General features: G+C 43.7%; 2 protein-coding genes across 5 annotated transcripts in view; both read right to left on the reverse strand.

Moving 5' to 3' along the window:
• The window catches only part of LOC118371647 (LIM/homeobox protein Lhx9-like), a 13,361-nt gene extending 2,794 nt beyond the window's left edge, over positions 1–10,567 (reverse strand). The window contains exons 1-6 of one of the 4 annotated variants that reach the window (XM_035757196.2): positions 9,875–10,567; positions 6,147–6,374; positions 4,932–5,134; positions 3,967–4,325; positions 1,260–1,459; positions 1–426 (exon numbers count right to left, since the gene is read on the reverse strand). The exon at positions 1–426 is cut by the window's left edge and continues 1,712 nt beyond it. In XM_035757196.2, coding sequence (XP_035613089.1) covers positions 175–426; positions 1,260–1,459; positions 3,967–4,325; positions 4,932–5,134; positions 6,147–6,329 — 1,197 coding nt within the window. In that variant the 5' untranslated portion in view covers positions 6,330–6,374; positions 9,875–10,567 and the 3' untranslated portion in view covers positions 1–174. Of the gene's footprint in view, positions 427–1,259; positions 1,460–3,966; positions 4,326–4,931; positions 5,135–6,146; positions 6,754–9,874 lie in introns of those variants that run through there. The other 3 variants (XM_035757195.2, XM_035757194.2, XM_035757197.2) reach the window with 3 other exon arrangements.
• Positions 10,568–14,658: 4,091 nt separating this feature from the next.
• Positions 14,659–21,210, reverse strand: c1h1orf53 (chromosome 1 C1orf53 homolog). The gene is made up of 3 exons (XM_052464159.1): positions 20,604–21,210; positions 17,099–17,200; positions 14,659–16,921 (listed from the first exon to the last, which is right to left on the reverse strand). Exons 1-3 carry the CDS (start codon positions 20,901–20,903, stop codon positions 16,850–16,852), a joined length of 474 nt encoding a protein of 157 aa, XP_052320119.1. The 5' UTR covers positions 20,904–21,210; the 3' UTR covers positions 14,659–16,849.
• Between the last annotated feature and the right edge of the window lie 3,804 nt (positions 21,211–25,014).

Genomic DNA, 25,014 nt, shown 5'->3' on the forward strand with positions numbered 1-25,014 from the left:
ATGATTTGTCTTCCAGATTCAAAACGTCCTTCGACACAAAACCAATCACTAAATAGGTTGACTACAAACTCAGCTGCCAAGCGGTTGCAAATGCTACACATCAAAATAATCTCCTCCTGATTAACCGCTGCTGTTGTTGTCGTCGTTGTTCTTGCTAGGAGTCGTAGAGCTTTGCTAGAAAAGGTTTGTCAAGGTAGTCTGTGAGGGGCTCCCCGAATCATGGCTGTCCAAACTAGACGTGACGGAGGTCACTACAGCGATAGAGGGATTGGTCAGGTCTGTTAGTGTGGCCGCGCTGGAGGGGGGCGTCAGAGCGCAGCTGTCGGACGAGGGCGGAGGGAGTGACGTGCCGTCGGCCTTGTCAACTCCATTCTCCTGTCGCAAAACGTTCCTTCTGAATTTGGCTCTTGCGTTTTGGAACCATACCTGTAAACCAATCCAATCCAATGGCTTTTACTTTATGTTTATGTCTGATGTATATTCAAAATATATATATTAGCAACTTATTTACTTTCTTTTCTTTCATTCTCATCAAATTGTTCTGTTTGACATCACAGTGTTGTCCACTAGCTGACTCTCCTGGTAGAGTACAAAGTGCAATAACTACAAACTGCTGATTTTGACGCCATTATTTTGGACTCAGGGAGTAGAAACCACATGAGAAATGACCAGCTGGAAGAGTTTTTCTTTTGTAAAAGATCCTTACAAGACTTGTGCTCTCTCTCTCTCTCTCTCTCTCTCTCTCTCTCTCTCTCTCTCTCTCTCTCTCTCTCTCTCTCTCTCTCTCTCTCTCTCTCTCTCTCTCTCTCTGTGTGTACGTTCTCTCTCTCTCTCTGTACGTTAGTTTAAGTTTCTCTCTCTCTCTGTACGTTAGTTTAAGTTTCTCTCTCTCTCTGTACGTTAGTTTAAGTTTCTCGCTCTGTGAACGTTAGTTTAAGTTACTCTTGCCACCACTGACCCAGGGAGACTGGGATTGATTAGTGGATAAATGATATGTCTATAAACCCTGAACACTACAAATACAGTACATCTACTTCATACAGTACATCAAGGGACCTAGTGCCTAACAACATTCCATACAACTCAACATTGGTAGAAAACTAATTAAACATTTTATTAAAACCAAACAAACCAAAAAAAGGATGAATTAATGGAACTGATGGTCAAAAAAAAGAAAGAACAAACGGTGGAATGGAGGATATAGTGATGATGTCATACTAGGTCAGAGGTCAAGAAGGAGGTCGATGGCTTCTGCTTACCTGGAGAACTCTTTTGGTGAGGCCTGTCTTCTGGGCCAGCTGTTTGAGGTCCTTGGCGTCGGGGTTGTGGTTGATAGCAAAGTAGGACTTCATGGTGCGGAGCTGGTGGTGCTTAAAGGAGGTACGCATGCGCTTGTTCTTCTGGGCTGGAGGGTAGGCCTGGTCACGGTCCAGGTGTTCCCCATCATTCTCATTACAACCTAACCAAGAGGAGGAGGCAGGTTAGAGCACAAATACTGACACATTGGAGAATAATATATATATATATTTTAGGTGGGGTTCTGGTGGATACGTTTAAATATAATCCCTAAAAGATTAGATGGACAGAACTCTGCCAAATGGTTGAGTATAGAAAGATACAACACAACTGGAACAGGGTTGGGATGACTTTAATATGGCCACGCATTCCAATGAACAGAAATTCAACACACAAAATGTCCGTAAACTGGCCAGTTTTCAGTTAAGATTGAAATATTGAATTGATTCCTAATTGTTCCAAATTGAACTGACCCGAAACCCTTAAAAAGTATTATAAAATAAAATAAATAAAATCTACAGTAAGAGTTAGTTATACTAGTAATAATAATAATAATAATAATACTGTCTTGTCATTAATATGTAATCCCTACTTCCAACTTGCACCATAATATTAGGTCCTTAACTGTTTACGGGAAAATATTTACAATAATTGATTGACATTCCATGATCAAAAGACAATTATTTTCAAAGTCAAACCATCCAGTAGACATTTCTATAGCGTTTCTGTTGCTCCCTATGACAGACTCCTTTTACTCTATCACACCAAATGATCGTCTCTAAATCTCTGGCTGATAAACTGGAACAATATAGCAGGCCATTCATTTTTTTTCAACACACCTATCTTGTTATTTACACCTATCTTGTTATTTTAAATATCTCTGACATACACACTCCATTTATTTTTCTAATGAATCTCGACCAGGACTACTACCAGATTGTTCATCATTAACTTGTAACTTAAAACACTTATTTCAGATATAAGATGTTCATCTTAAATCATGTTAGACACGCATCTTAAAAGCAGTGCATTAAATAAGACCTCAATCTTTAAATCTTGGGTATCCTATTTTCGTCCAGTGCCTTTCGTTCTATAACTACCCACCAGGGGTCGCTATGAAAACATGCTGAGCAGCAAAGTATAGCCTACCAACTGCAAAGTCAACATTGGGACTGCATTGGAGAATCCTCGAAACGACATATAGGCATACAGAGGAGATGGATCCAAAACATTATAAACCGGATCTAGACAATATAAAGGTTTTTGCCCGCACCTGACTGTGAAAGACACAGGACTTCATTCTGAGTTAACTACAAGCGGATGTATGTCTTTGCAGTGCAACCAAAAAGTGCTTTAAAGATGCACAACATCTATAGCTAAATATATATTTTTTTTTAAACGGAGACCTAATAAATTAAGGAGGCATATTGACATTATTTATGGAAATGAAACAGACTTTAGAAAATCTCGATTATTATCCTTGTCGTTATTAATGTATTATTGGTAGGACCTGTTCTATTGTATTCCCGCTCCATCGTTCTGTTTCTGAGAACTGTGCTGACCTTCCTGAGTATGATTCAGAAGTGGTTGAAGGCCAGGGACTCCTAAAGCACCTTCAATTAACGCAGAACTGTTAACACGCAGATTACCTTTATTCCTTTGATTCATGGAGAACAGAGGAAACTTGGCACACAATTAACAACTTTATCAACCGGTATCAACCGGATACTAATTCTAAAAAGCAACAAGAGAGCATGGTTGCATTATAATCAGCGTTAATCAGCGTTTTCAATTCCAGATTTCAAAAGTAAAATTAGGCTAACTGTATGCCTACTGTAGGCTATAGCCTAACCGAGGAGGCAATGCCCCCCAAGTAAAACTAAAGGCGGAAAAGGGGCATTAGCTTAGCTGCGGCACATTTTAAGCAAGTGAATTACCGTACCCTCTGCACGTGCGTATAGGTCACCCGTTACCCCCTGCACGTGCATATGGTTCAAGTTCATGTGTGTGCCCATGTTAGACATTCGATAACCTAAAACGATTCTTAATTAGAAAATGTAATAGAATGTTTAACTGAGGGTCAATTTTAGAACACTTTGACAACAAAAAATGTAGCATAATGATGGTAAATGCAAATAGGCTTGGCCTACTTCATGAACAGTGCACACATTCATAGCAAGCCTCTTCAATTTTGTTGAATGGTCAATTGTTCTCTTTCTTGTGTGTGTCCACCTTCCCTTTTTGGTTAAAATTGCTTTCGAAGTAGGCCTACGGACTTAAACACCGAGCAAGCCAAAAAGATTCCAACAGGCTCTATACTCGTCAGTTCACCAGCGTATGTCGTCTTTTTTATTTTATAGAACTAGGCAAGTCAGTTAAGAAAAAAATCTTATTTACAATAACAGCCTACTAGGGAACAGTGGGTTAATAACTGCTTTGTTCAGAATGACAGCTTTTTACTTTGCCAACTCGGGGATTCGATCTACCAACCTTTCGGTTACTGTTCCAACGCTCTAACCACTAGGCTACCTTCGTTGGCATGTAATACAATTATGTTAGCCCTAACCATTACATCCCCATCGAAAAGTTATTTTCAAAGAGTGCAGCAGCATCAATTCCCCGACACAACTCCCCAACCAGCCAGTCCTCTCATCTTCCCCGTCTCCTCACCTGAGTTGTAGCTGGTGATGTCTATGCCCATGGCGGGGCTCTTCCTCTTCCGAGGCCTTCCCTTCTGGGCCGTTCCAGTGCCATTGAAGTATGGCAGCGCCAGACCTCCACCTTTAGCCGCCATCTCGGCATAGTTGAGGCCAGGGTGGGGGTACTCTCCCTGGGATATGGTCTCGAAGTGGACCCGGCAGTACACCAGGCTGTCCTTCATGCCGAAGTGATCGCCTGTGGTCAGGGTCTTGTTGCACGTGGTGCACGTGAAGCAGCTCAGGTGGTACACGGAGTCCCTCGCGCGCATCACCATCTCAGATGCTGAGATCCCGAGGTGGCAGCGAGCGCACCTCTGCACGGAGAACCTTCTAGAACAAGGACGCGCAGACATGACACTTCTAAAACATTCCGAACAGGATTGAAACAAATGGAACACACTGCGAGGAGAGGAGAGGAGAGGAGAGGAGAGGAGAGGGACCTACATAAAATACACCTCCATGTCGTTATTGTTTTCCCCCCCCCAGCAGTTTGCTTATAATGTTATAACCTCCATCCTCAGTTTTTGTATAATAACACTTCGGCTTTGCAGCGGAAATGTCAGATTGCCTCTGATATCTATAGGCTACATGGCTACAGCTGTGTCTATGTCCATGTTGTCGATTCATTATATGAGGATTTGTATGACGAGAGCCGATCGAACCAATAGGCCTTCTCTGCATACATTATACATTTAACCTAGATTTATAGCCTATTTGCCCTTTTCCGTGGCCTATGTTTGTGTGTTACGCCTATGGATTCAGTCACTAACAATCGTTTGTATGACAGGCCTAATACCAAACCAATCGTTTGTATGACAGGCCTAATACCAAACAGAGAGAGGGAGAGAGAGAGTGTGTGTTCAATTATCGAATAATAAAATACATCATTTCACTAAACTTGTAGAAAAACAATTCATAATCTTAGATTTGTCTTACCTATAGTAATCCTCCTTGCAGTAGATGCTGCCATCCTTGGCGAAACACGTGAGCTCTGACTCCAAATGCTGTTTACATTCACAGCATTTGAGGCACCGTAGGTGCCATTGTTTGTCCACAGCGAGCAGATAATATCTATCCGATATTTTGCCTCCACAGCCGGCACACAACGCGGGTTTCTCAGGGCCCATGGAAGGCATGGTCTGGAGGGAGAAGTAAAGGAGGGGGTTATTAACGTGGGAAATGCATGGCTTTACATCCTGCGCTTGTAGTTTGTCCTATACTTCTCATGTGAGGGTTTGGCTTGTGTGTGATAACACTGTAACATATATGAAAATGACATATTACACTAAAATCAGCATTACACAATTTTCTTGAAAATAAATAAACATAGTAAGTAGCACTTTAGTTCGATTTTAGGCTCATGCCAGTTCGGTTTAAAAGCTAAATGAACCCCAGGAAATGTCTGCGGAGCTGGAAGTATATAAACATGCAGGGCCCATTGTGTTTAGGGAGTAACTGCGTTCAACTTATCTAACAAATGGAGCTACATAATGATATTACAATGACAAAGAATAATTAATGACGCTTCCGTGCACATTTAAAATAAGCTGTATCGACAGCTAAGAAGGCCCTATAACCTCCTACTTTTACACGCCTATAATTTAACCATAAATTACAACAATGACCCAGGAATAATAATTATAATAATAACACAAATTGTGTAGGAATATAATAAATTATTATGTAAATGCTAATAATAACCAAGCGCGGCTAACTCTATTAGGCTATATCTGTAATTATTTTTTTAAATTATAGCCTATATTATATAAATAAATATTAACAACAGCAATTTGCTATTTGCACAAAATATAAATTGTGTAACAAATTGTAAAATTGTGCGTAATAATTGTCACTTTCACAGGTTTATAAGTGAATATATTTGTATTACATAAGAAAACTTCCCCATACGAGAATAACATTTAGACTGCATGTTATTGTTTGTTATGTTGGGCAGAGGAATCTGTAAACTCAATATTAACCACAACATTAAGACTTTATTTCGAGTGATTCTTTATATTAGCCCCACTATAGGCCTACCTTCTAAAGCATTCACTTCCGCATAAGCAGTTATTCCCATTCGGGTGTAGGTGTTAATCGTCATAGATGTCAGGAAAAACAACAACAACATTGCACTGTGTTCATTTTCCTCACCGCTTCCCTTCCGTTGAGCCGCACGCCCTTGGCCAGGCGCGAGTCGGTTTTGGATCTCCTCTCCATCTCCTCCATAATGCCCTGGATGTGGTCACCGGAGATCCCGTGGAACAGCATGGCTCCCGCTCTTGAACGACGCAATGTGCAACAGCTCGCTTCTGCCTTATAGCCTACAACTTCCATATACAGCTCTGCGTCCGGTAGGCTCAGAGCATCCGACTGGTTCTGCTGCGAGACAGGCATACACACACAAGAGGCACACTCAGCTCAGTTTACCTCTTCTGCAAGTGTGCAAAGCAAACGGGGAAACGAATACAACTCGGTGTAGAGATGAGGAACGGGGAGAAGTCAAGGCAGGAATAAATGGTTTTCCTCTCCCCTGAATGTCTTGTTACCAAAAAAGAAAAAGTATAGTCCAGCTGATCCGGCGGGTGCCAGTACACGCACTGATGATGATGGTGACGAACCGTTAAAATGTCAGAAGTTTAGATTGGGTATTTTTCTCTCGACAGTCCCCAACCGATCTCCCGTTACAGGGTTCCGTGTGCTTGAAGGTCAGATTGGGACTGCCTGAGTTGGAGAGCCGTGTTCTATTTGTGAAGAGAGCAAAAGCCTGCCCAGTTTGGATAATTTGGGAGGAGGAGTCGCCCCTTCTCTCTATGCCACTGATTTCTATTCACCAACAAAGAGCTGTCACTCTCCTCTCAAACCCGCCGTGCATGCTGGCTGCGAGAGCGTGGAGAGAGACACTTCGGGTATTGACATTTTCATTACTTTTCTTTTCTATAGGTTTTAGTTACCAGACACATTAGTGGAGACTAAATCGCAGCTTATAGACACGATGCGGTTTAGTGATATTTACATAAGCTCTTGGTGTGATTGAATTAGAAGGATAAGCATTGGATATTGAATTGTAATTTGAACTCATTTTAATATGTTTGAAATGTATTATGGAGTTTCAGAATTCTCATTTGTTGAATTTGATTCGATACGTTTATGTGACACGTCTTATGTTAAACAATCGTGTGAAGCGATATTTTTACTATTGTCGGGTATACTTTGGATTGGATATTTTTTTACTTTAGCCCGAGATTATAATAGGCCTAATTTAACAGGATCCTGATTAATTAATGTTAAAGATGACATGCTGTGTGTGTGTGTGTGTGTGTGTGTGTGTGTGTGTGTGTGTGTGTGTGTGTGTGTGTGTGTGTGTGTGTGTGTGTGTGTGTGTGTGTGTGTGTGTGTGTGTGTGTGTGTGTGTGTGTGTGTGTGTGTGTGTGTTTGGAGGTTGGGGCGGGGCAGTGATATGTTTTAGGGATAAGGCTGCTACAGTAACTCCGTAGAGAGAATGGTAAAAGATTATCATAGCCAACATATGTCAAGTTTAGCCTACAAAACACAATGTAGGCCTGCAAAATAATACAATATGGACTACGATAAATATGCCACAAATAGCCTGGCAAAAACATATAGGCCGATTCTAAAACGAACAGATGCCAAATGCCAGACCCTTTTCTAACCAACATAATACGTTAGCCTAATTAAGCAGACTATATAGGAGTCTATATGCATTTTCTAGTTATCCTAAGGCTGCATGCGCTGAAGTGCCTGTGTCAAGCTTCCATTCTGTGTAAGTAACGGAATTACAGATTTTAAAGCCCAATCAATGCTCTCTCAATTAAACCGTAACCTACACTCAATGGAAACTAATTATCCGCCACTAACTCTTCATTAGCATGCCCGTCGTCTCTCCAATTAACCCCGCTGTATACTCAAACTATCGCGATACACTGACAGACAGATTTCTCTCTCAAATGTGTGACAACACGCACCCATGATATTGGCTAAATCGGCTGGTTTAATTGTTTTTTTTTGCCATTGGCATTTTGTACAGGTTAATCCAAGATATTGAATTCCATTAAATATATTTATTGCACGGATACCATGTTGTCGAAGAGGTAATTGATATTATCTATATAACGAATGTGTGTATTATTCTGTCCCCAAGGCACTGGCCGGGGCCTGACAGACAATAAAACACGTCTGGGAGAATTAAAGGTTTTGTGTCAGAGGACAAAAGATAACTCTGCTTACAGTCCGGACCATTAATAGACTCCCCCAAAGCTCAATGGAGTTGCAGGTGCGCTTCCTCTCGCCAACACCAATCATTTTAAGAAGTGTTACATTTCCATTTTGTCCCCGGGATCAGAAGTCGGGTGTTTAATTGGGCCCCTCTAGATAACGCAGCGCAGAAATGTCCAAGCTTTGGAGGAGGAGGTGAATGTGCTAGCAGCAGCGGAGTTAATTCGCGCTCTGTCAGTTTCATACCACTGAGGTAAAACATTTCATAAAAAAATACTGAGAATTCATTTCACTTGGACAAAGAAATCTTAAAATTATGTCAGTTCAGTGACATTTAATGGCAGTGTTTATTACGCGTTCCCGGGAGAGGACAGAAAACGCAAAGGGTGGCCCACCTTATTTAAAAAAGCTTATATCCTGCTAAATGTTTAGATAGCTGTTGTTATTCATTTCATAAACTAAAATTATTGTTATTAGTATTGTTATTATTTCATTGTGCATCTTCATAAGGAATATGAAATGTGCTATAGATCCCCCTGATGCGTGTCTCCCTTGCCTCCAGCAGTGACATTTCATCCGAGTGAAAAAGGATTAAAATGCGTCCATGTATGCATGAGCTCTCCCAGTGTCCATCTCTCTGAAATGGAAATCAACCTATTTTTTTAATTTTTTTACTTAACAAAATCGAAATGTAGCCTTATTCCCTCTTTCCCGGATCTAGGCTATAGCTAGGCCTGTTAGAAGTCTAGGGTCCCATAGCAGGTTATTGGTTATAACTGTGTAAAACATCTGCTATATGATTTTTTAAAAATGAAAATAAAATAAATGACTATTGATGATGCATCTTACAGTAACGCCAATAAGGATGACGGACACACATTGGTATCTTCTAAGGAAAGTAATTTATTGGTCTCTAAACGCGTTGGCTTTTGTTTTTTGGGGGGTGAATTCGTACCTGCATTGTTCGTAACCATGCCAGGCTTTTGTCTCCTGAAGAATAAAATAAATAAAATGAACTATAGCGGCCAACTAACGTATTTCCATTCCGGTTAGAATTCAGAATTCATCGTTATTTTTGCTGTTATTTTGGTGGCTCGTGACATTTTAGAACTGGCAACACATTTAGGCTAGTATTACTTATTTTTTGTTCGTTTTCCCTCTTTTTTCCACTATTCTGCTGAGACTTTACTGATAATCACCTCTAACCTCTGCAGTTCAGTGTACTGTGCAGTGTCTTCTCAATTTCAACCTTGTTATTTTTTCTTATAAAATGTTGACCATGAACATGTATTCAAAAACAATGACAGATAAGATAACCATATTTGAACTAAACCACGGGTGGCTCAATGTTAACTTTGGTTTCCTTGTGAATGAAAGAAATAAGCCGTATATCGCCAATCCTTCCACATCTCAAAGCTCGGTAACCAGGCAGTAACACGTCTCACTATATCTACCATTAATTCCACATCTTATAGCTTGCACACGCACAATCTTTTCCACTCCATGCATCAGGCAGGCTGTGTTCTATTTCAATGCCATTTCTTCGCACCTCGAAAATATCAGCCATGTGGATATAATGTAGGCCTATGGCACATATACCGATTAATTGCGTGAACATTTGTATTTCATGTGAAAGTTACGGTTACCTTCAGCTGAGAAAGCGTTGTCCTGTTATAGAAGCCAGAGAAGAGAAGAGGAGGAGGAGAAGGAGGAGAGGGTGGCAGAGATTCTGCCGGTAGATGGGGGTTGTTCCTTGTTTCTTGTAGTCCCAGCGAGTGTCAATTAAAACAAACCCACCGCTTGGCGAGAAGACAATTATACATATTCTTCTCCCTTCACCAAACCCTCTCAAACGCACTGATAATGAGAGCTCACGAGACAATGCTGAAACACACACGCACGCACGAGCACGAACACACACACGCACACACACACATCACGGGTTTGTCCAAAATATCAGAATGTCAACGCCCATATGAATTAAAATATAGTCAAGTGTGTTTTACACCCCAGATTACAGTGGTTTCTGATGGGTCCGTTTTAATAAATCATTGGGTGTCGCAGTCAAACTGTATTAACAATAGGCTATCTGGAGAACATGAACGTCAAGATACACCACGCCTAAAAACATCACAGCGAATAGAAATTAAAAGTTATTCAATTGAGTAGATTATTATTAAATGGAACATTAATCCACGTGTCACATTACGTAACCTAGCAGGCACATTTTATACTAATAGGCTATATTGCCCGAATCAGGGAGAATATTAAAAACGCTTGGAACGAAATCTTGTGATGTTGAAGACAGAAATTAAATAGTCACATTCACTTTCTCCTCTGAAATGGGCTGGGCTTGACATCCACGTTGTTTTTCTAATCACATGAAAAAATACCTTAAATTTAAACTCCCTAGGTCTTTGAATGGTTCCATTCCAATTTGAGTCAATCCCTGTCTCCCTTCCAGTCAACAAGATATAGGCATACCGGTAGGCCTTACAATGAACAATGAAGATGGTCGTTAGAATTATGCTATAGTGAAACGGTTGGGTCTGCGTAAATCTTTAGGTTACCGGGGAACGTCAACAGGAGCGCGTGTCATCTCAAAGAATCCCAATTATAGAGTGTCATATTAGGTATGTCGCGCTGCCCGGAGGCAAACTGCTCCACCGCTGTCGTAATTCCACATAGCAAACTATTTACTGCTTCCTTTCACAGAAATCCGTTAAAGTGAATGTTTGTAAATATTACATCTAAACGAAACATAGCGTTCACAAAATCGGTCATCTAGGAACTAAAGTCATTTGGTCATCTCCTATGTTTACTTATTTATTTTTATTTTACCTTTATTTAACTAGGCAAGTCGGTTAAGAACAAATTCTTAGGAGAGGTGGGTTAACTGCCTGTTCAGGGGCAGAACGACAGATTTGTACCTTGTCAGCTCAGGGGTTTGAACTTGGAACCTTCCGGTTGCTAGTGCACTGCTCTAACCACTAGGCTACCTGCCGCCTAACTTATTTGTACACAAGAGATCACAAGTTCGCAAACAATGTGGAAATTATTTCAATGGAGCCAATATTTTATCTAGTTCAGAAATCAACACAATCGTGACTGCTTATGAATGTGTATGGTGGGTTGGTTGGTTTACTTTAGATTTGTTTTTTTTTCAATGTGATAAGGAAATGTGCAAAAATTGTCTTATTCAATTTTGAGAAATATTGTGCGTGATTTGGAAAAGGCTATTGGCATAATATCAAATCAATTGAACGGCCACAGCCTATTATAATGCATGTTTGAAAATGTATTTCATCATATGATTTGAAAAGGGGTGGGACGTCTCATTCATCTTCAGACTGAATAGGGTTCTACATGGAACCAAAACATAATCATATTCAAAAGGTTTTCCTATGGGGACAGCCAAAGACAACGAGCTCTCACAGTCTCAATGCAGAATTAGACATTTCTCCAGAAGTAAAATGTTGAAGTTGCTCCAAACTTCAAATTTCAAAGTGTTTTTGAGCCTTGGGTTGTCTCCTCCTGCTCAGTATTCTTCCGTTTCTCCAAACGTCAAATTTAGGGTTAAGGTTTAGGAAAGGGTCATTATTTATTAAGATTTGTATGAGTGTCCACCCCTGGGATCAATCCATAGTCATGGGGTTACACCCATCCACCACCAATCCCCTGTCCACCATGCCCTAGCAAAACCCAAGCCTTCTTGATGGTAATAGCACTCACTGTTTTTCGAAGGCATTTTCCAACATCCTCAGGACATGGATAGATGTCCAATTTCGAACACACTCTTGATCTGCCTGACTTAAGAACCATTTAAGGTTCTAGATAGCTCCTTCTTTTCTAAAGGTGTAGCATCATTTGAAGGGTTCTTCCTCCCCATCTCCACCCCCCTATTTCTCTCTCTCCCTTTCCTTCTCTCTCCTTTCATTCTCTCCCTCTTCCCCCCCTCCTCTCTCCACTCCCTCTCTTCCCCCTCCCCCCTCCTCTCTCCCTCCCTCCCTCCCTCCCTCTTGTCCCCCTCTCTCCCTCCCTCTATTCCCCCTTTCCCCTCCTCTCTTCCCACTCTCCACTCCCTCTCTTCCCCCTCTCCCCTCCTCTCTCCCTCACTCTTTTCCCCCTCTCCCTACCCTCTCTTCCCCCTCTCCCTCCCTCTTTCCCCCCTCTCCACTCCCTCTCTTCCCCCTCTCCACTCCCTCTCTCCCTCCCTCTTTCCCCCCTCTCCCTCCCTCTCTTCTCCCCCCTCTCCCTCCCTATTTTCCCCCTCTCCACTCCCTCTCTTCCCCTCTCTCCCTCCCTCTCCCTCCTCTTTTCCCCCTCTCCCCCCTCTCTTCCCCCTCTCCACTCCCTCTCTTCCCCCTCTCCACTCCCTCTCTTCCCCCTCTCCCCTCCTCTCTTCCCCCTCTCCCTGCTCTGCTGGAGCCCATATCACAGCCCCCTGTACAGTTCCCTGCCAGATGGAGAATAGGAGAGCTAGCTCTTAACTAGCCAGCTTGAGCCTATGAACACCAACTGCTGCCTCCCTGCCTGTCTGTTTCTCCACAACAAATCCAGGCTGCCTCCCCTCCCCCTCCTCCTCCACCACCACTACAGACTGAGATGCACCCAAAAAGTGCAGTCCCAAACTCTGCCGTATCTCAAGGCTACAGCTCTCCCTCCCTCCCTCCCTCCCTCCCTCCCTCCCTCCCTCCCTCCCTCCCTCCCCTTGTCCGGTCTCATCTGGCAGTGGCAGGGTTTCTGGCCTGGCACAGCCGGCTTGACCACCAGTTGAGACATGGCTGAAAAGCCCACTGCTGCTCAGTGCTATTCGCAGGCCAGTCTGTCCAAAGGAATCTGGCGTGCTGACTGTCACTCAGAGGTGCATGACGTTTTTGTCAGGCTGTAATTCTACCACAGGGAGCTGCTTGTCCATCTGACCAGTGGTGAAGCTCCTGCCCCGAGGCCAGATGACATTGTCTCTGTTGCACAACCAGACGTTGATGTTTGGAGGGGCTGCTCAGCTGCTGCTTGGATCAAGACACACACACACACGTACACACAAAGTGCAAAGAAACCACCCTCCCACTGTGATTTCTCTTTGTCACACACAAACAAACACACAAACACACACACTTCTCGGGCCAGATGCTGAGACTGATGTCCCTTTCAGGCGTCACGAGGTGGCTGAAACTCCAGATTTGCCCGCCAACTCCGTGTCAAACCCTTTGCTGGACAGCAGTGATGGAGGCTGAGAGTGACTGTGGGTCTACGGCCGCGGGGCTGTGTGTGTGTGTCTGTGTGTGAGCAAAAGAGAGAGTTTGGCCTGTCAGCTGGGGACGATAGAAGCCTGTTTAGCGAGCCAGGGCTCCAAACTGGACTCGTCCCTGCCTGCGTGTCTGGCCAGCCAGGGCTCCAAACTGGACTGTCCCTGCCTGTGTGTCTGGCCAGCCAGGGCTCCAAACTGGACTGTCCCTGCCTGTGTGTCTGCCATGCTGGGTCCTCTATCAGGCATACGGCATGACAACAGCAGGATCTAGCTGCTCCAGAACAACATATGCTTCCGCTGAAGGTCAGTCAGAGTGTCTCAGTCCTAAGAGCTTGACATAAATACACTACTAGTAACTGGCCAGGCAGACCGCCACTCAATTCACAGCCTGGAATGGATGTGCTATAGCTCTGCCAAGACAATAGCAGACAGTGGAATGGGGCTTCATTGCATTTTCTTTTGTCTGAGATTAAATATCCCAACAAAGAAAATCCCAGAAACAGTGTACAGGCTAATTTAACCAGAGACACTGTACAGGCTGATTTAACCAGAGACACCGTACAGGCTGATTTAACCAGAAACACTGTACAGGCTGATTTAACCAGAGACACTGTACAGGCTAATTTAACCAGAGACACTGTACAGGCTGATTTAACCAGAGACACTGTACAGGCTGATTTAACCAGAGACACTGTACAGGCTGATTTAACCAGAGACACTGTACAGGCTAATTTAACCAGAGACACTGTACAGGCTGATTTAACCAGAGACACTGTACAGGCTAATTTAACCAGAGACACTGTACAGGCTGATTTAACCAGAGACACTGTACAGGCTGATTTAACCAGAGACACTGTACAGGCTGATTTAACCAGAGACACTGTACAGGCTGATTTAACCAGAGACACTGTACAGGCTAATTTAACCAGAGACACTGTACAGGCTGATTTAACCAGAAACACTGTACAGGCTGATTTAACCAGAGACACTGTACAGACTGATTTAACCAGAGACACTGTACAGGCTGATTTAACCAGAGACACTGTACAGACTGATTTAACCAGAGACACTGTAAAGGCTGATTTAAATTATTTATATATATCATGGATATAAATTCAGCATAAATATATATCATGGATATAAATTCAGCAGAAATAAACCACAGTCAATTTGGATCACGCTTGACACCACATAACTATTGATACTACTTAAATATAGCAATAATTTATTCAATGACAAAATAGTTCAATCGCACTCTTTTCTATGTTTACACATACATGCAATACTAATAATTATTGCACAGGACAATAACATTAAATACAGGTTAAAATATTGAGAACATTCCCTGAGATATTCTAAAGAATTCCAGAACGCACAAATATATAAAAAAACAAAGGTTATTTGTCACATGTACAGGCCACAACAGTTCTAAACAGTAGAGGGAAATGCTTTCCCTCAACGAGGCAGTGTTCAATATTAAAAGGTAAAAAAATAGAAAACCCAGAATAGAATATAGCCCTGTATGTCATGAAAAGGGCCTGACAACATGACAAGCCTGGAGAGAGCGGGGGACATTTCCAGTTTCCTGCTTCTGGCTACCATGAGTTTCCCAGATATATGTCGAGCTGGCGCTGCGGAGGGACTGACTGAGAGCTGTGCTGCTGTGTCTCAGTAGCACAGAAGAAAAAATACCTTTCCAACTGTGTCATCAGTGGAGTGAGGCGACGGAGAGAGATGAGGCAGACATGAAAGTTGGCCTATTTCATGGTCAGGCTGCAGGAGCGCACAGGCCCTGGAATGGCAATGCATCTAGCGTAATGTGACAGACAAGTCCCTAGGCAAAACTCCCAGACCTGCGGCAGGCAGGCAGGCGGGCCCAGGTACTTGATGACTGTGACACCTTCTACCCGGAATGGCGAACGAAGTGTTGTTGCCGCTACGCTCTGCTGCCTCGCTTCACAACCGTCGCCCAAATAAATTTGCCTCTCATCCAGGCTGACGACGCGTCGCGGTGAACCTGTCCTGCTCAGCACTGTTGGGATCATGAATTTCCTTGTAGCCGCTCGCTGGGGTTTGCTCCTGATCACTAAGCACTTTGCCTTTGGGACCCACCTGTCCGGGCCAGTAGACGGCTGCGAAAGCATTCCGCGGCACACACACTCACTCATCCTGACACCGTTTGCCCGATCAAATGGATACAGGAGAGTGTGTGGCAGGTTTGGAGCCAGTGCCCCTACCCACAACCCACTGGGGCACACACTGGTTGAATCAACATGGTTTCCAAGTCATTTTATGGAAATGACGTTGAACCAACGTAGAATAGACATCGAATTGACTTCTGTGCCTAGTGACAAGTCACACAGATTAAAACTGCTCTGGTTTAACACACACAGTACTCTGATGGAAGGTTATCCTCAGCTCGGTCTGGCTTTAGGACTACTCAGTGCAGTGTCTTGTACAATATCTAGTCAGATTTTAGAGGCGACCTTCATTGCCATTTTGTGAGTCTGTCTAAGTCTGTGTATTTTTGTGTCCACGTCTGTGTATTTGTGTGTCCGTGCGTCCCCATGCCTGTGTGTGTGTTGGTGCGGGGTGGTCTGCCATCCAGTGTTGCAGGGCTAGTGAGAGCCCCAGTGTTCATTAGGGCTGTGTGTCGGGGGAGCAGCTGCAGGGAGACATGGAGAAGCCCTGCGTTGCCGGAAGGCTCCTTGGGAAATACAGCAGGGAGCGAGCCTGTTGATGTCCACTGTTTGTATGTGAACAGGTTGACTCCATCAGCTGACGTTCAACCAGCGAGCCAGGCTGAGAGATGAACCTTGACCTGGTGACTATTTAAATTGCACATCCCTTTCCGTTGGAGGCAGACAACTCACATGTTTTGTGTTTTAAATGTTTCAAAAATGTGCATATGTGTACATTTGGAGGATGAAGGGACAGTAGAGAGATGGATGTTCATCTCATACACTCCCTCTGAAAATCTATATAGAAACATCACCATCTCAGACAGTCAATCACATAACAATAATACATGTCAAGTCATCATCAATCAAGGTTAAAAAAATATATATATATTTTCATTGTATCTTTGAGGAAAAATGATTTAAAAAAAATAATTGACAGGGTAAAATTCAAAAACCAAAACCAAATTTAGACTCCAGAGACGTACCCCCTTTCCAGTGTCCTACTGTAGAGACTAAAATCACACAGAGAATTCATAGCAGGAGAAGATTGCACACACACCACTCTAAATTTCATCATTTATCATGGTGCTGGAAAAAAAAAACACACACCATTGAAACAGTCCAAAATAACAACACAGTACACAGACTATATCATGCCTTGTACACTAAACCAGAGTGTGTTTGGTGTATTATACATAATACATAGAGTTAAAATGTTTCTTGTTGGCTGGGTCTTTCACATTGACTTGGCCAAATGGACACTGTGGGAAGAATGAAAAAAAAAATGAAAAAAATGAAATTAGTTATTTGAACTACACAAAGAGGAGACAGAGGTTTGGGTTGAGGGGTCAGGGGTGAGGGGTCAGGCTTGAGTTTGACTGTAACAGCAGGGTTGTGTGTGTGTGTGTGTGTGTCAAGACCATGAAGCCAGAACTCACATGTCTACAGGCGTTGCCGCAGCACTTTCCTCTCTGGCGGTGGGCAAACTCTGTGAACACCTTGTAGCCGCTGCCTGGGTCCATGTACTTCTGCCTCTTAGCCTGCAAAACACACACAAACAGATTGCGTTAGGTCAGAGAGGAGCGAAGACGCGACCCTTAGCGTGGAAACAGATGTAAAAAGCAGTCTGGATCTTGTGATGTTGTGTTTTTTCACTGCTGGTAACTACCAGGTAGCACGGCACACAGAGGGCACACCGTGCCAGGAACACGACCAGGCGCTTACACACACAGCTGAGCTGATGAGGAACACTCTTGCCTGAGATCGTACAGTGGACACACACAACTAAGCACATTTCAATGAAGAGCTTGACAAGGGGATGAAATAGGGGTTTAATAAACAGTGACATGTCCTACCCCTGTAGGTTGTGTTTAATAAACAGTGACATGTCCTACCCCTGTAGGTTGTGTTTAATAAACAGTGACATGTCCTACCCCTGTAGGTTGTGTTTAATAAACAGTGACATGTCCTACCCCTGTAGTTTGGGTTTAATAAACAGTGACATGTCCTACCCCTGTAGGTTGTGTTTAATAAACGGTGACATGTCCTACCCCTGTAGGTTGTGTTTAATAAACAGTGACATGTCCTACCCCTGTAGGTTGTGTTTAATAAACAGTGACATGTCCTACCCCTGTTTAATTGTGTTTAAAAACAGTGACATGTCCTACCCCTGTAGGTTGTGTTTAATAAACAGTGACATGTCCTACCCCTGTAGGTTGTGTTTAATAAACAGTGACATGTCCTACCCCTGTAGGTTGTGTTTAATAAACAGTGACATGTCCTACCCCTGTAGGTTGTGTTTAATAAACAGTGACATGTCCTACCCCTGTAGGTTGTGTTTAATAAACAGTGACATGTCCTACCCCTGTAGGTTGTGTTTAATAAACGGTGACATGTCCTACCCCTGTAGTTTGGGTTTAATAAACGGTGACATGTCCTACCCCTGTAGGTTGGGTTTAATAAACTTGTGACATGTCCTACCCCTGTAGGTTGTGTTTAATAAACAGTGACATGTCCTACCCCTGTAGTTTGGGTTTAATAAACGGTGACATGTCCTACCCTTGTAGTTTGGGTTTAATAAACGGTGACATGTCCTACCCCTGTAGGTTGGGTTTAATAAACTTGTGACATGTCCTACCCCTGTAGGTTGTGTTTAATAAACAGTGACATGTCCTACCCCTGTAGGTTGTGTTTAATAAACAGTGACATGTCCTACCCCTGTAGGTTGTGTTTAATAATACCCCTGTAGGTTGTGTTTAATAAACAGTGACATGTCCTACCCCTGTAGGTTGTGTTTAATAAACAGTGACATGTCCTACCCCTGTAGGTTGTGTTTAATAAACAGTGACATGTCCTACCCCTGTAGGTTGTGTTTAATAAACAGTGACATGTCCTACCCCTGTAGGTTGTGTTTAATAAACAGTGACATGTCCTACCCCTGTAGGTTGTGTTTAATAAACAGTGACATGTCCTACCCCTGTAGGTTGTGTTTAATAAACAGTTACATGTCCTACCCCTGTAGGTTGTGTTTAATAAACAGTGACATGTCCTACCCCTGTAGTTTGGGTTTAATAAACAGTGACATGTCCTACCCCTGTAGGTTGTGTTTAATAAACAGTGACATGTCCTACCCCTGTAGGTTGTGTTTAATAAACAGTGACATGTCCTACCCCTGTAGGTTGGGTTTAATAAACTTGTGACATGTCCTACCCCTGTAGGTTGGGTTTAATAAACTTGTGACATGTCCTACCCCTGTAGGTTGGGTTTAATAAACAGTGACATGTCCTACCCCTGTAGGTTGTGTTTAATAAACAGTGACATGTCCTACCCCTGTAGGTTGTGTTTAATAAACAGTGACATGTCCTACCCCTGTAGGTTGTGTTTAATAATACCCCTGTAGGTTGTGTTTAATAAACAGTGACATGTCCTACCCTTGTAGTTTGGGTTTAATAAACGGTGACATGTCCTACCCCTGTAGTTTGGGTTTAATAAACTTGTGACATGTCCTACCCCTGTAGTTTGGGTTTAATAATACCCCTGTAGGTTGGGTTTAATAAACAGTGACATGTCCTACCCCTGTAGTTTGGGTTTAATAAACGGTGACATGTCCTACCCCTGTAGTTTGTGTTATATCAATCCACACCTTACTGTACACGAGAAACACACTAACCAAACCCCTTCATTCTAATGTGAAGTACCAAAACATCACCTCTCAGTCTGTTTCAAAAAGCAGAGCCCACTAGTTTCAACTTTGACAGGCAGCCATGCAGCCAGCCAGCCAGCCAGGCCACGATGGGAGAAAGGCCTGGGGCTCTCTGGTGACACGCCTGTCATTTCACATGGCATCGCACGGCCCCAGAGAGGAACTGGCACTGCCATTGCTCTCCCTGCATTGTGCTTTTCCCACCGAGGCCCTGGCCCTGCCACGCTCAAGTCTCTCTCACCCAACATGCTTTACTCCGGCCAGACTCAGGAGCCATGATAAATATTTTACAACTGGGAAGCCCGCTGGCATTGGGGAGTGACACCTACTGCTGCTGACGTGGAGTGGGCTGGGAGTGGGTTAAGGATAGAGAGAGGTCTGCGTCTGTCAATGGTTTGGTGGTAAACATCACCGGCCAGCTTGACACTCACTCATTATAAGACAATGTTTAGAAAACTAGGTCTATAAGAATGTTATAAGCGTGAAGTGAAGACACCTTGGGTGGTAGAACAGTGCACACACTTACATATCCTGTCCAGAGCCATGTATTTATATAGGTAGCTCAACAAGGTTTCTGCATTATGATGCATGTACATGACACTACAACATTCTATGGCAGCCATGTTAGCTCCCCATTAACATGACATGGGGAATATGTAAACAATGCAATGTAACCGAATGTCCAGAATTAGAACACATTTCAAAATTCTAAAAGTTGACCACTCTCTGGTCCTGTCTAGCTATTGCCCATCTTGTCTTCTACACCTGTATTGCTTGCTGTTTGGGGTTTTAGGCTGGGTTTCTGTACAGCACTTTGAGATATCGCTGATGTAAGAACGGCTTTATAAATCAATTTGATTTGTCACTGCCGTCAGTGTTAACATTATTACAGCATATAACAATGTCATATTTTGTATAAATATATTTTATAAGTAAAAACAAAATATAATCAAACAAAAAACGTGACCTAACATGTTATATAGTGAGATACTGCTTACATAAAGTATTGTACTATATTTAACTGTTTGTTGCCCCAGTAGGAAAAGGAGTGACCCAGTTTTGTGTCAATGACAGCAGTAGAGCCAACACCCTCCGATTCCTATCCTTGCGGGACATGGGACATGACGTGTAGCTTTTTTACAACTAGGGGACATGAGGTAGGCGGCCAGGCCGGTCAGTCACTGTGGTGACAAAGTACGGGCTCATAAGAGTGTAACGTCAGCAAGATGTCTGAAGCTTACCTCACATGCTTCTCTGTGTAATTTATGTATGGCAAGTTCGTCCTCTGTGAACTGTTTTTCAGTTGTTCTGTTTGTTTCTTGCATGTCGTTGCTCGTCTTGACACCGGTATCCGAGTCTTCACGGTCTGCTTTAGTTGTATGAATCTGTAAGGATCCGCTATTGTTGGCTATCAATCGCTTCTGGTTAAAATCGTGTTGTGAGGCGTCCTGAGTTGACATGATTTTAACTGCTCGTTTAGCACGTTGCAAGATCAACCCGCAGAGTAATGTTTCACGCGGAAAACATTGGCAAAACAACATAATATTGCTAAAGAAAATAGGCTACTAACATTTATGATGTTTCCTTCTCGACTTTCGAGTTTAGAACGACTTAGCCTATCTACAACAAGGCTATGTTGCAGTGGTAATATCATACGACAATGTTGCCATCCAAAATGCAAGCACGCGCTTATTACACAAAAAAACAACGATTAAACAGTTACAACCTACAGCAAACTTGTAGGCTAGAATGTAACAAAAAAAAGTCTATAATCGATAAATTGTATCATAAGTTTCCTCTTTCCTTGTCGCCTCTTGGCATGTGACTATGCAGCAGTCCTAGCGTCACTGCGCCCCTATCGTATTGAAGTTGTATTTCTCTAAGATTTATAGAAATTCAAACATGGAAATACAAGCTGTTGTAGCAAACTGGAATTCTCCATAAAGATTGTTCTAGGCCCTATATTATTTCTCACAAAATCAAGGATTTCAAAAAACTTGAGACCGGCATATAGAAACCAGCAAGACAGTCAGTCTTATTGTAGCATACATGCATTCTGCACTAACACATTTAAAACATGAAGTTGATGAGTGGACAATTATTGGTGCTTTCAAGGTTATGTACTGCTTTAAGCCATGGCTGTATGCTGTCTGTCTACTGTATATCCAGCTAATGTAATGTGACAACTGGTTTTGAGTGACAGTGGTGGGTTCATTTTGCCCCAGACTGAATCAAGTCTAGTGGCAGCAGCCTCTAAGATGCAGGGTTGCCTGCTAGTGATCGCTATTTAACAGTTTGATGGCCTTGAGATAGAAGCTTTTTTGTGCTTTTTTGTTGTTGAATTTGACCCCTTTTTCTCCCCAATTTCGCGGTATCCAATTGTTTTAGTAGCTACTATCTTGTCTCATCGCTACAACTCCGGTATGGGCTCGGGAGAAATGAAGGTTGAAAATGATGCGTCCTCCGATACACAACCCAACCAAGCCGCACTGCTTCTTAACACAGCGCGCTCATCCAACCCGGAAGCCAGCCGCACTGCTTCTTAACACAGCGCGCATCCAACCCGGAAGCCAGCCGCACTGCTTCTTAACACAGCGCGCATCCAACCCGGAAGCCAGCCGCACTGCTTCTTAACACAGCGCGCATCCAACCCGGAAGCCAGCCGCACTGCTTCTTAACACAGCGCGCATCCAACCCGGAAGCCAGCCGCACTGCTTCTTAACACAGCATCCAACCCGGAAGCCAGCCGCACCAACATTGTGCACCTGACAACCTTGGTTTGCGGGAACTGTGCTCGGCCCACCACAGGAGTCGTTGGTGCGCGATGAGACAAGGACATCCCTACCGGCCAAGCCCTCCCTAACCCGGACAATGCTAGGCCAATTGTGCGTCGCCCCACGGACCTCCCGGTCGCGGCCGGTTACGACAGAGTCTCTGATGGCACAGCTGGCGCTGCAGTACAACCCCCTTAACCACTGCACCACCCGGGAGGCCCCAGAAGCTGTTTTTCAGTCGCTCTGTCCTTGCTTTGATGCATCTGTACTGACCTCGCCTTCTGGATGATAGCGGGGTGAACAGGCCGTGGCTCGGGTGGTTGATGTCCTTGACAAACTTTTTGTCCTTCCTGTGACATCGGGTGGTGTAGGTGTCCTGGAGGGCAGGTAGTTTGCCCCCGGTGATGCGTTGGGCAGACTGCATCACCCTCTGGAGAGCCCTGCGGTTGCGGGTGGTGCAGTTTCCGTACTAGACGGTGATACATCCCGACAGGATGCTCTCAATTGTGCATCTGTAAAAGTTTGTGAGGGTTTTAGGGGGTGCTCCATCTGCTGATACCTGATTCCTGAAGTCCACGATCAGCTGCTTTGTTTAGTTGACGTTGAGTGAGAGGTTATTTTTCTGGCACCACTCTCCCAGGCTCCTCACCTCCTCCCTGTAGACTGTCTCATCATCGTTGGTAATCAGGCCTACTAATGTTGTGTTGTCTGCAAACTTGATGATTGAGTTGGAGGCGTGCATGGCCACGCAGTCATGGGTGAACAGGGAGTACAGGAGGGGGCTGAGCACGCACCCTTGCGGGGCCCCTGAGTTGAGGATCATCAAAGTGGATCTGTTGTTTCCTACCTTCACCACCTAGGGGCAGCCCTTCAGGAAGTCCAGGACCCAGTGGCACAGGGCGTGGTTTAGACCCAGGGCCCGAGCTTAATGATGAGCTTGGAGGATATTATGGTGTTGAATGGTGAGCTATAGTCAATGAACAGCATTCTTAGATAGGTATTCCTCTTGTCCAGATGGGATAGGGCAGTGTGCAGGGTTATGGCGATTGCCTCATCTGTAAACACTCCAGCCAGCTGGTCTGCGCATGCACTGAGGACGTGTCCAGGGATGCCGCCTTGGCCCGGCAGCCTCGCGAGGGTTAACACGCTTAAATGTCTTACTCACGTCGGCCACAGAGAAGGAGCCCACAGTCCTTGGTAGCGGGCCGCGTCTGTGGCTCTGTGTTATCCTCAAAGCGATAATAACACTACATGTGTATTAAAAATTAAGGTTGAAACCTCACCTCTTTAAGGAATACCTAGGATAGGATAAAGTAATCCTTCTCACCCCCTTAAAAGATTTAGATGCACTATTGTAAAGTGGCTGTTCCACTGGATGTCATAAGGTGAATGCACCAATTTGTAAGTCGCTCTGGATAAGAGCGTCTGCTAAATGACTTAAATGTAAATGTAAATGTATGTGGTCGGAAAGTGCAGAGGATGTGAGTACTTCACTGAAATGGTTTCATGTCAACATTGGGAGGATGATTTGTATTTTATTTTCTACCATATTTATTACAGTTATCCATTGCCTGCGTTTCATGTTCTAATTAGAAATGTACAGTATGGAAGATGTATTTGAATGTTTCTTGAATCACAACATTACCTGTAAATGGATATGTGAGTTTATTTTTCTAGTGTTATGCATTTTGATCCTGATTCCAACATTTATGCTATTTAAAAAAAATATAAAATATATATACATATGTGTGTGAGTGTTTTAATTGAACCTTTATATATGCAGGCAAGTCAGTTAAGAACATATTCTTATTTACAATGATGGCCTACACCGGCCAAACCCTGACGACGCTGGGCCATTTATGCACAGCCCTATGGAACTCCCAATCACAGCCTGATGTGATACAGCCCAGATTCGAACGAGGGACTGCAGTGACACCTCTTGCACTAAGATGCAGTGCCTTCGACTGCTGCAGTGCCTTAGACTGCTGCGCCACTCGGGAGCCCATGTAGTCATGTGGAATTTTGTCAATTTCCTTTAGACAGAACTGTTACTTTATACCCTTAGAACCTCTGTTAATGTGACAGTTTATCTTAATAGAGAGCTATTTGCCTCTCAAATCATTTTTTAAATGGGAAACTGCCATTGCACTGTGTAGGCTTTAGTTGTGCATTGAAATAGAATACACTGAACCTTATGTGATTGACTGACTTCAAGTCGTCTGCTGCTTGCCAGTGGACGGTGTTCACGCGATGAGCTGAAAGCCTGATCTCCAGGTCTCATGCAAGGTCACTCATCGTCATTTGAACAGGGTTCACCAAACCATCTCTGTGACACACACACACACACACACACACACACACACACACACACACACACACACACACACACACACACACACACACACACACACACACACACACACACACACACAGAAATAAAATAAACGTTGAACCACATAAAGTGGTGTATTTAATCCACAGTAGGCTATTCCCTCCTGACTCCAGCCCTGTGCGTATTGTGCGTAGGTAATGCTTTTGTGAATGGTGAGACAGCACCAGCAGGACCCTGCCATTATCATTTCATAGGAGAAATCTGCAACAGCATGTCCCAGTCTGCTGCCACTTAATTACCTTCAGTCTGCCTGCAGGAAACTGGCTCCCAGCCAGGTCTACTCTCAGGAGGGCTAGGAGAGGCACACATCACACACACACACACACACACACACACACACACACACACACACACACACACACACACACACACACACAGGCAGGCACAGCCACTGGTTTCAATTTACCCCGGGACACATATAGGCTAGCACAGGGGCTCGATGACTCTGCATCATAGGTTGGACTGCTAAGAGTTGTGTGTGAATTA

This window comes from Oncorhynchus keta, chromosome 1, assembly GCF_023373465.1.
Source record: "Oncorhynchus keta strain PuntledgeMale-10-30-2019 chromosome 1, Oket_V2, whole genome shotgun sequence".
Taxonomy (NCBI): Eukaryota; Metazoa; Chordata; class Actinopteri; order Salmoniformes; family Salmonidae; genus Oncorhynchus; species Oncorhynchus keta.

Excerpts from the sequence above, each read along its gene's own strand:
- c1h1orf53 (XM_052464159.1), bottom strand. The coding sequence starts at position 20,903 with ATGTTGTTTTGCCAATGTTTTCCGCGTGAAACATTACTCTGCGGGTTG. Across the intron at positions 17,201-20,603 it reads TACACAGAGAAGCATGTGAG|GCTAAGAGGCAGAAGTACAT; the intron begins GTAAGCTTCAGA and ends TGTGTTTTGCAG. Across the intron at positions 16,922-17,098 it reads GCGGCAACGCCTGTAGACAT|TGTCCATTTGGCCAAGTCAA; the intron begins GTGAGTTCTGGC and ends TTCTTCCCACAG.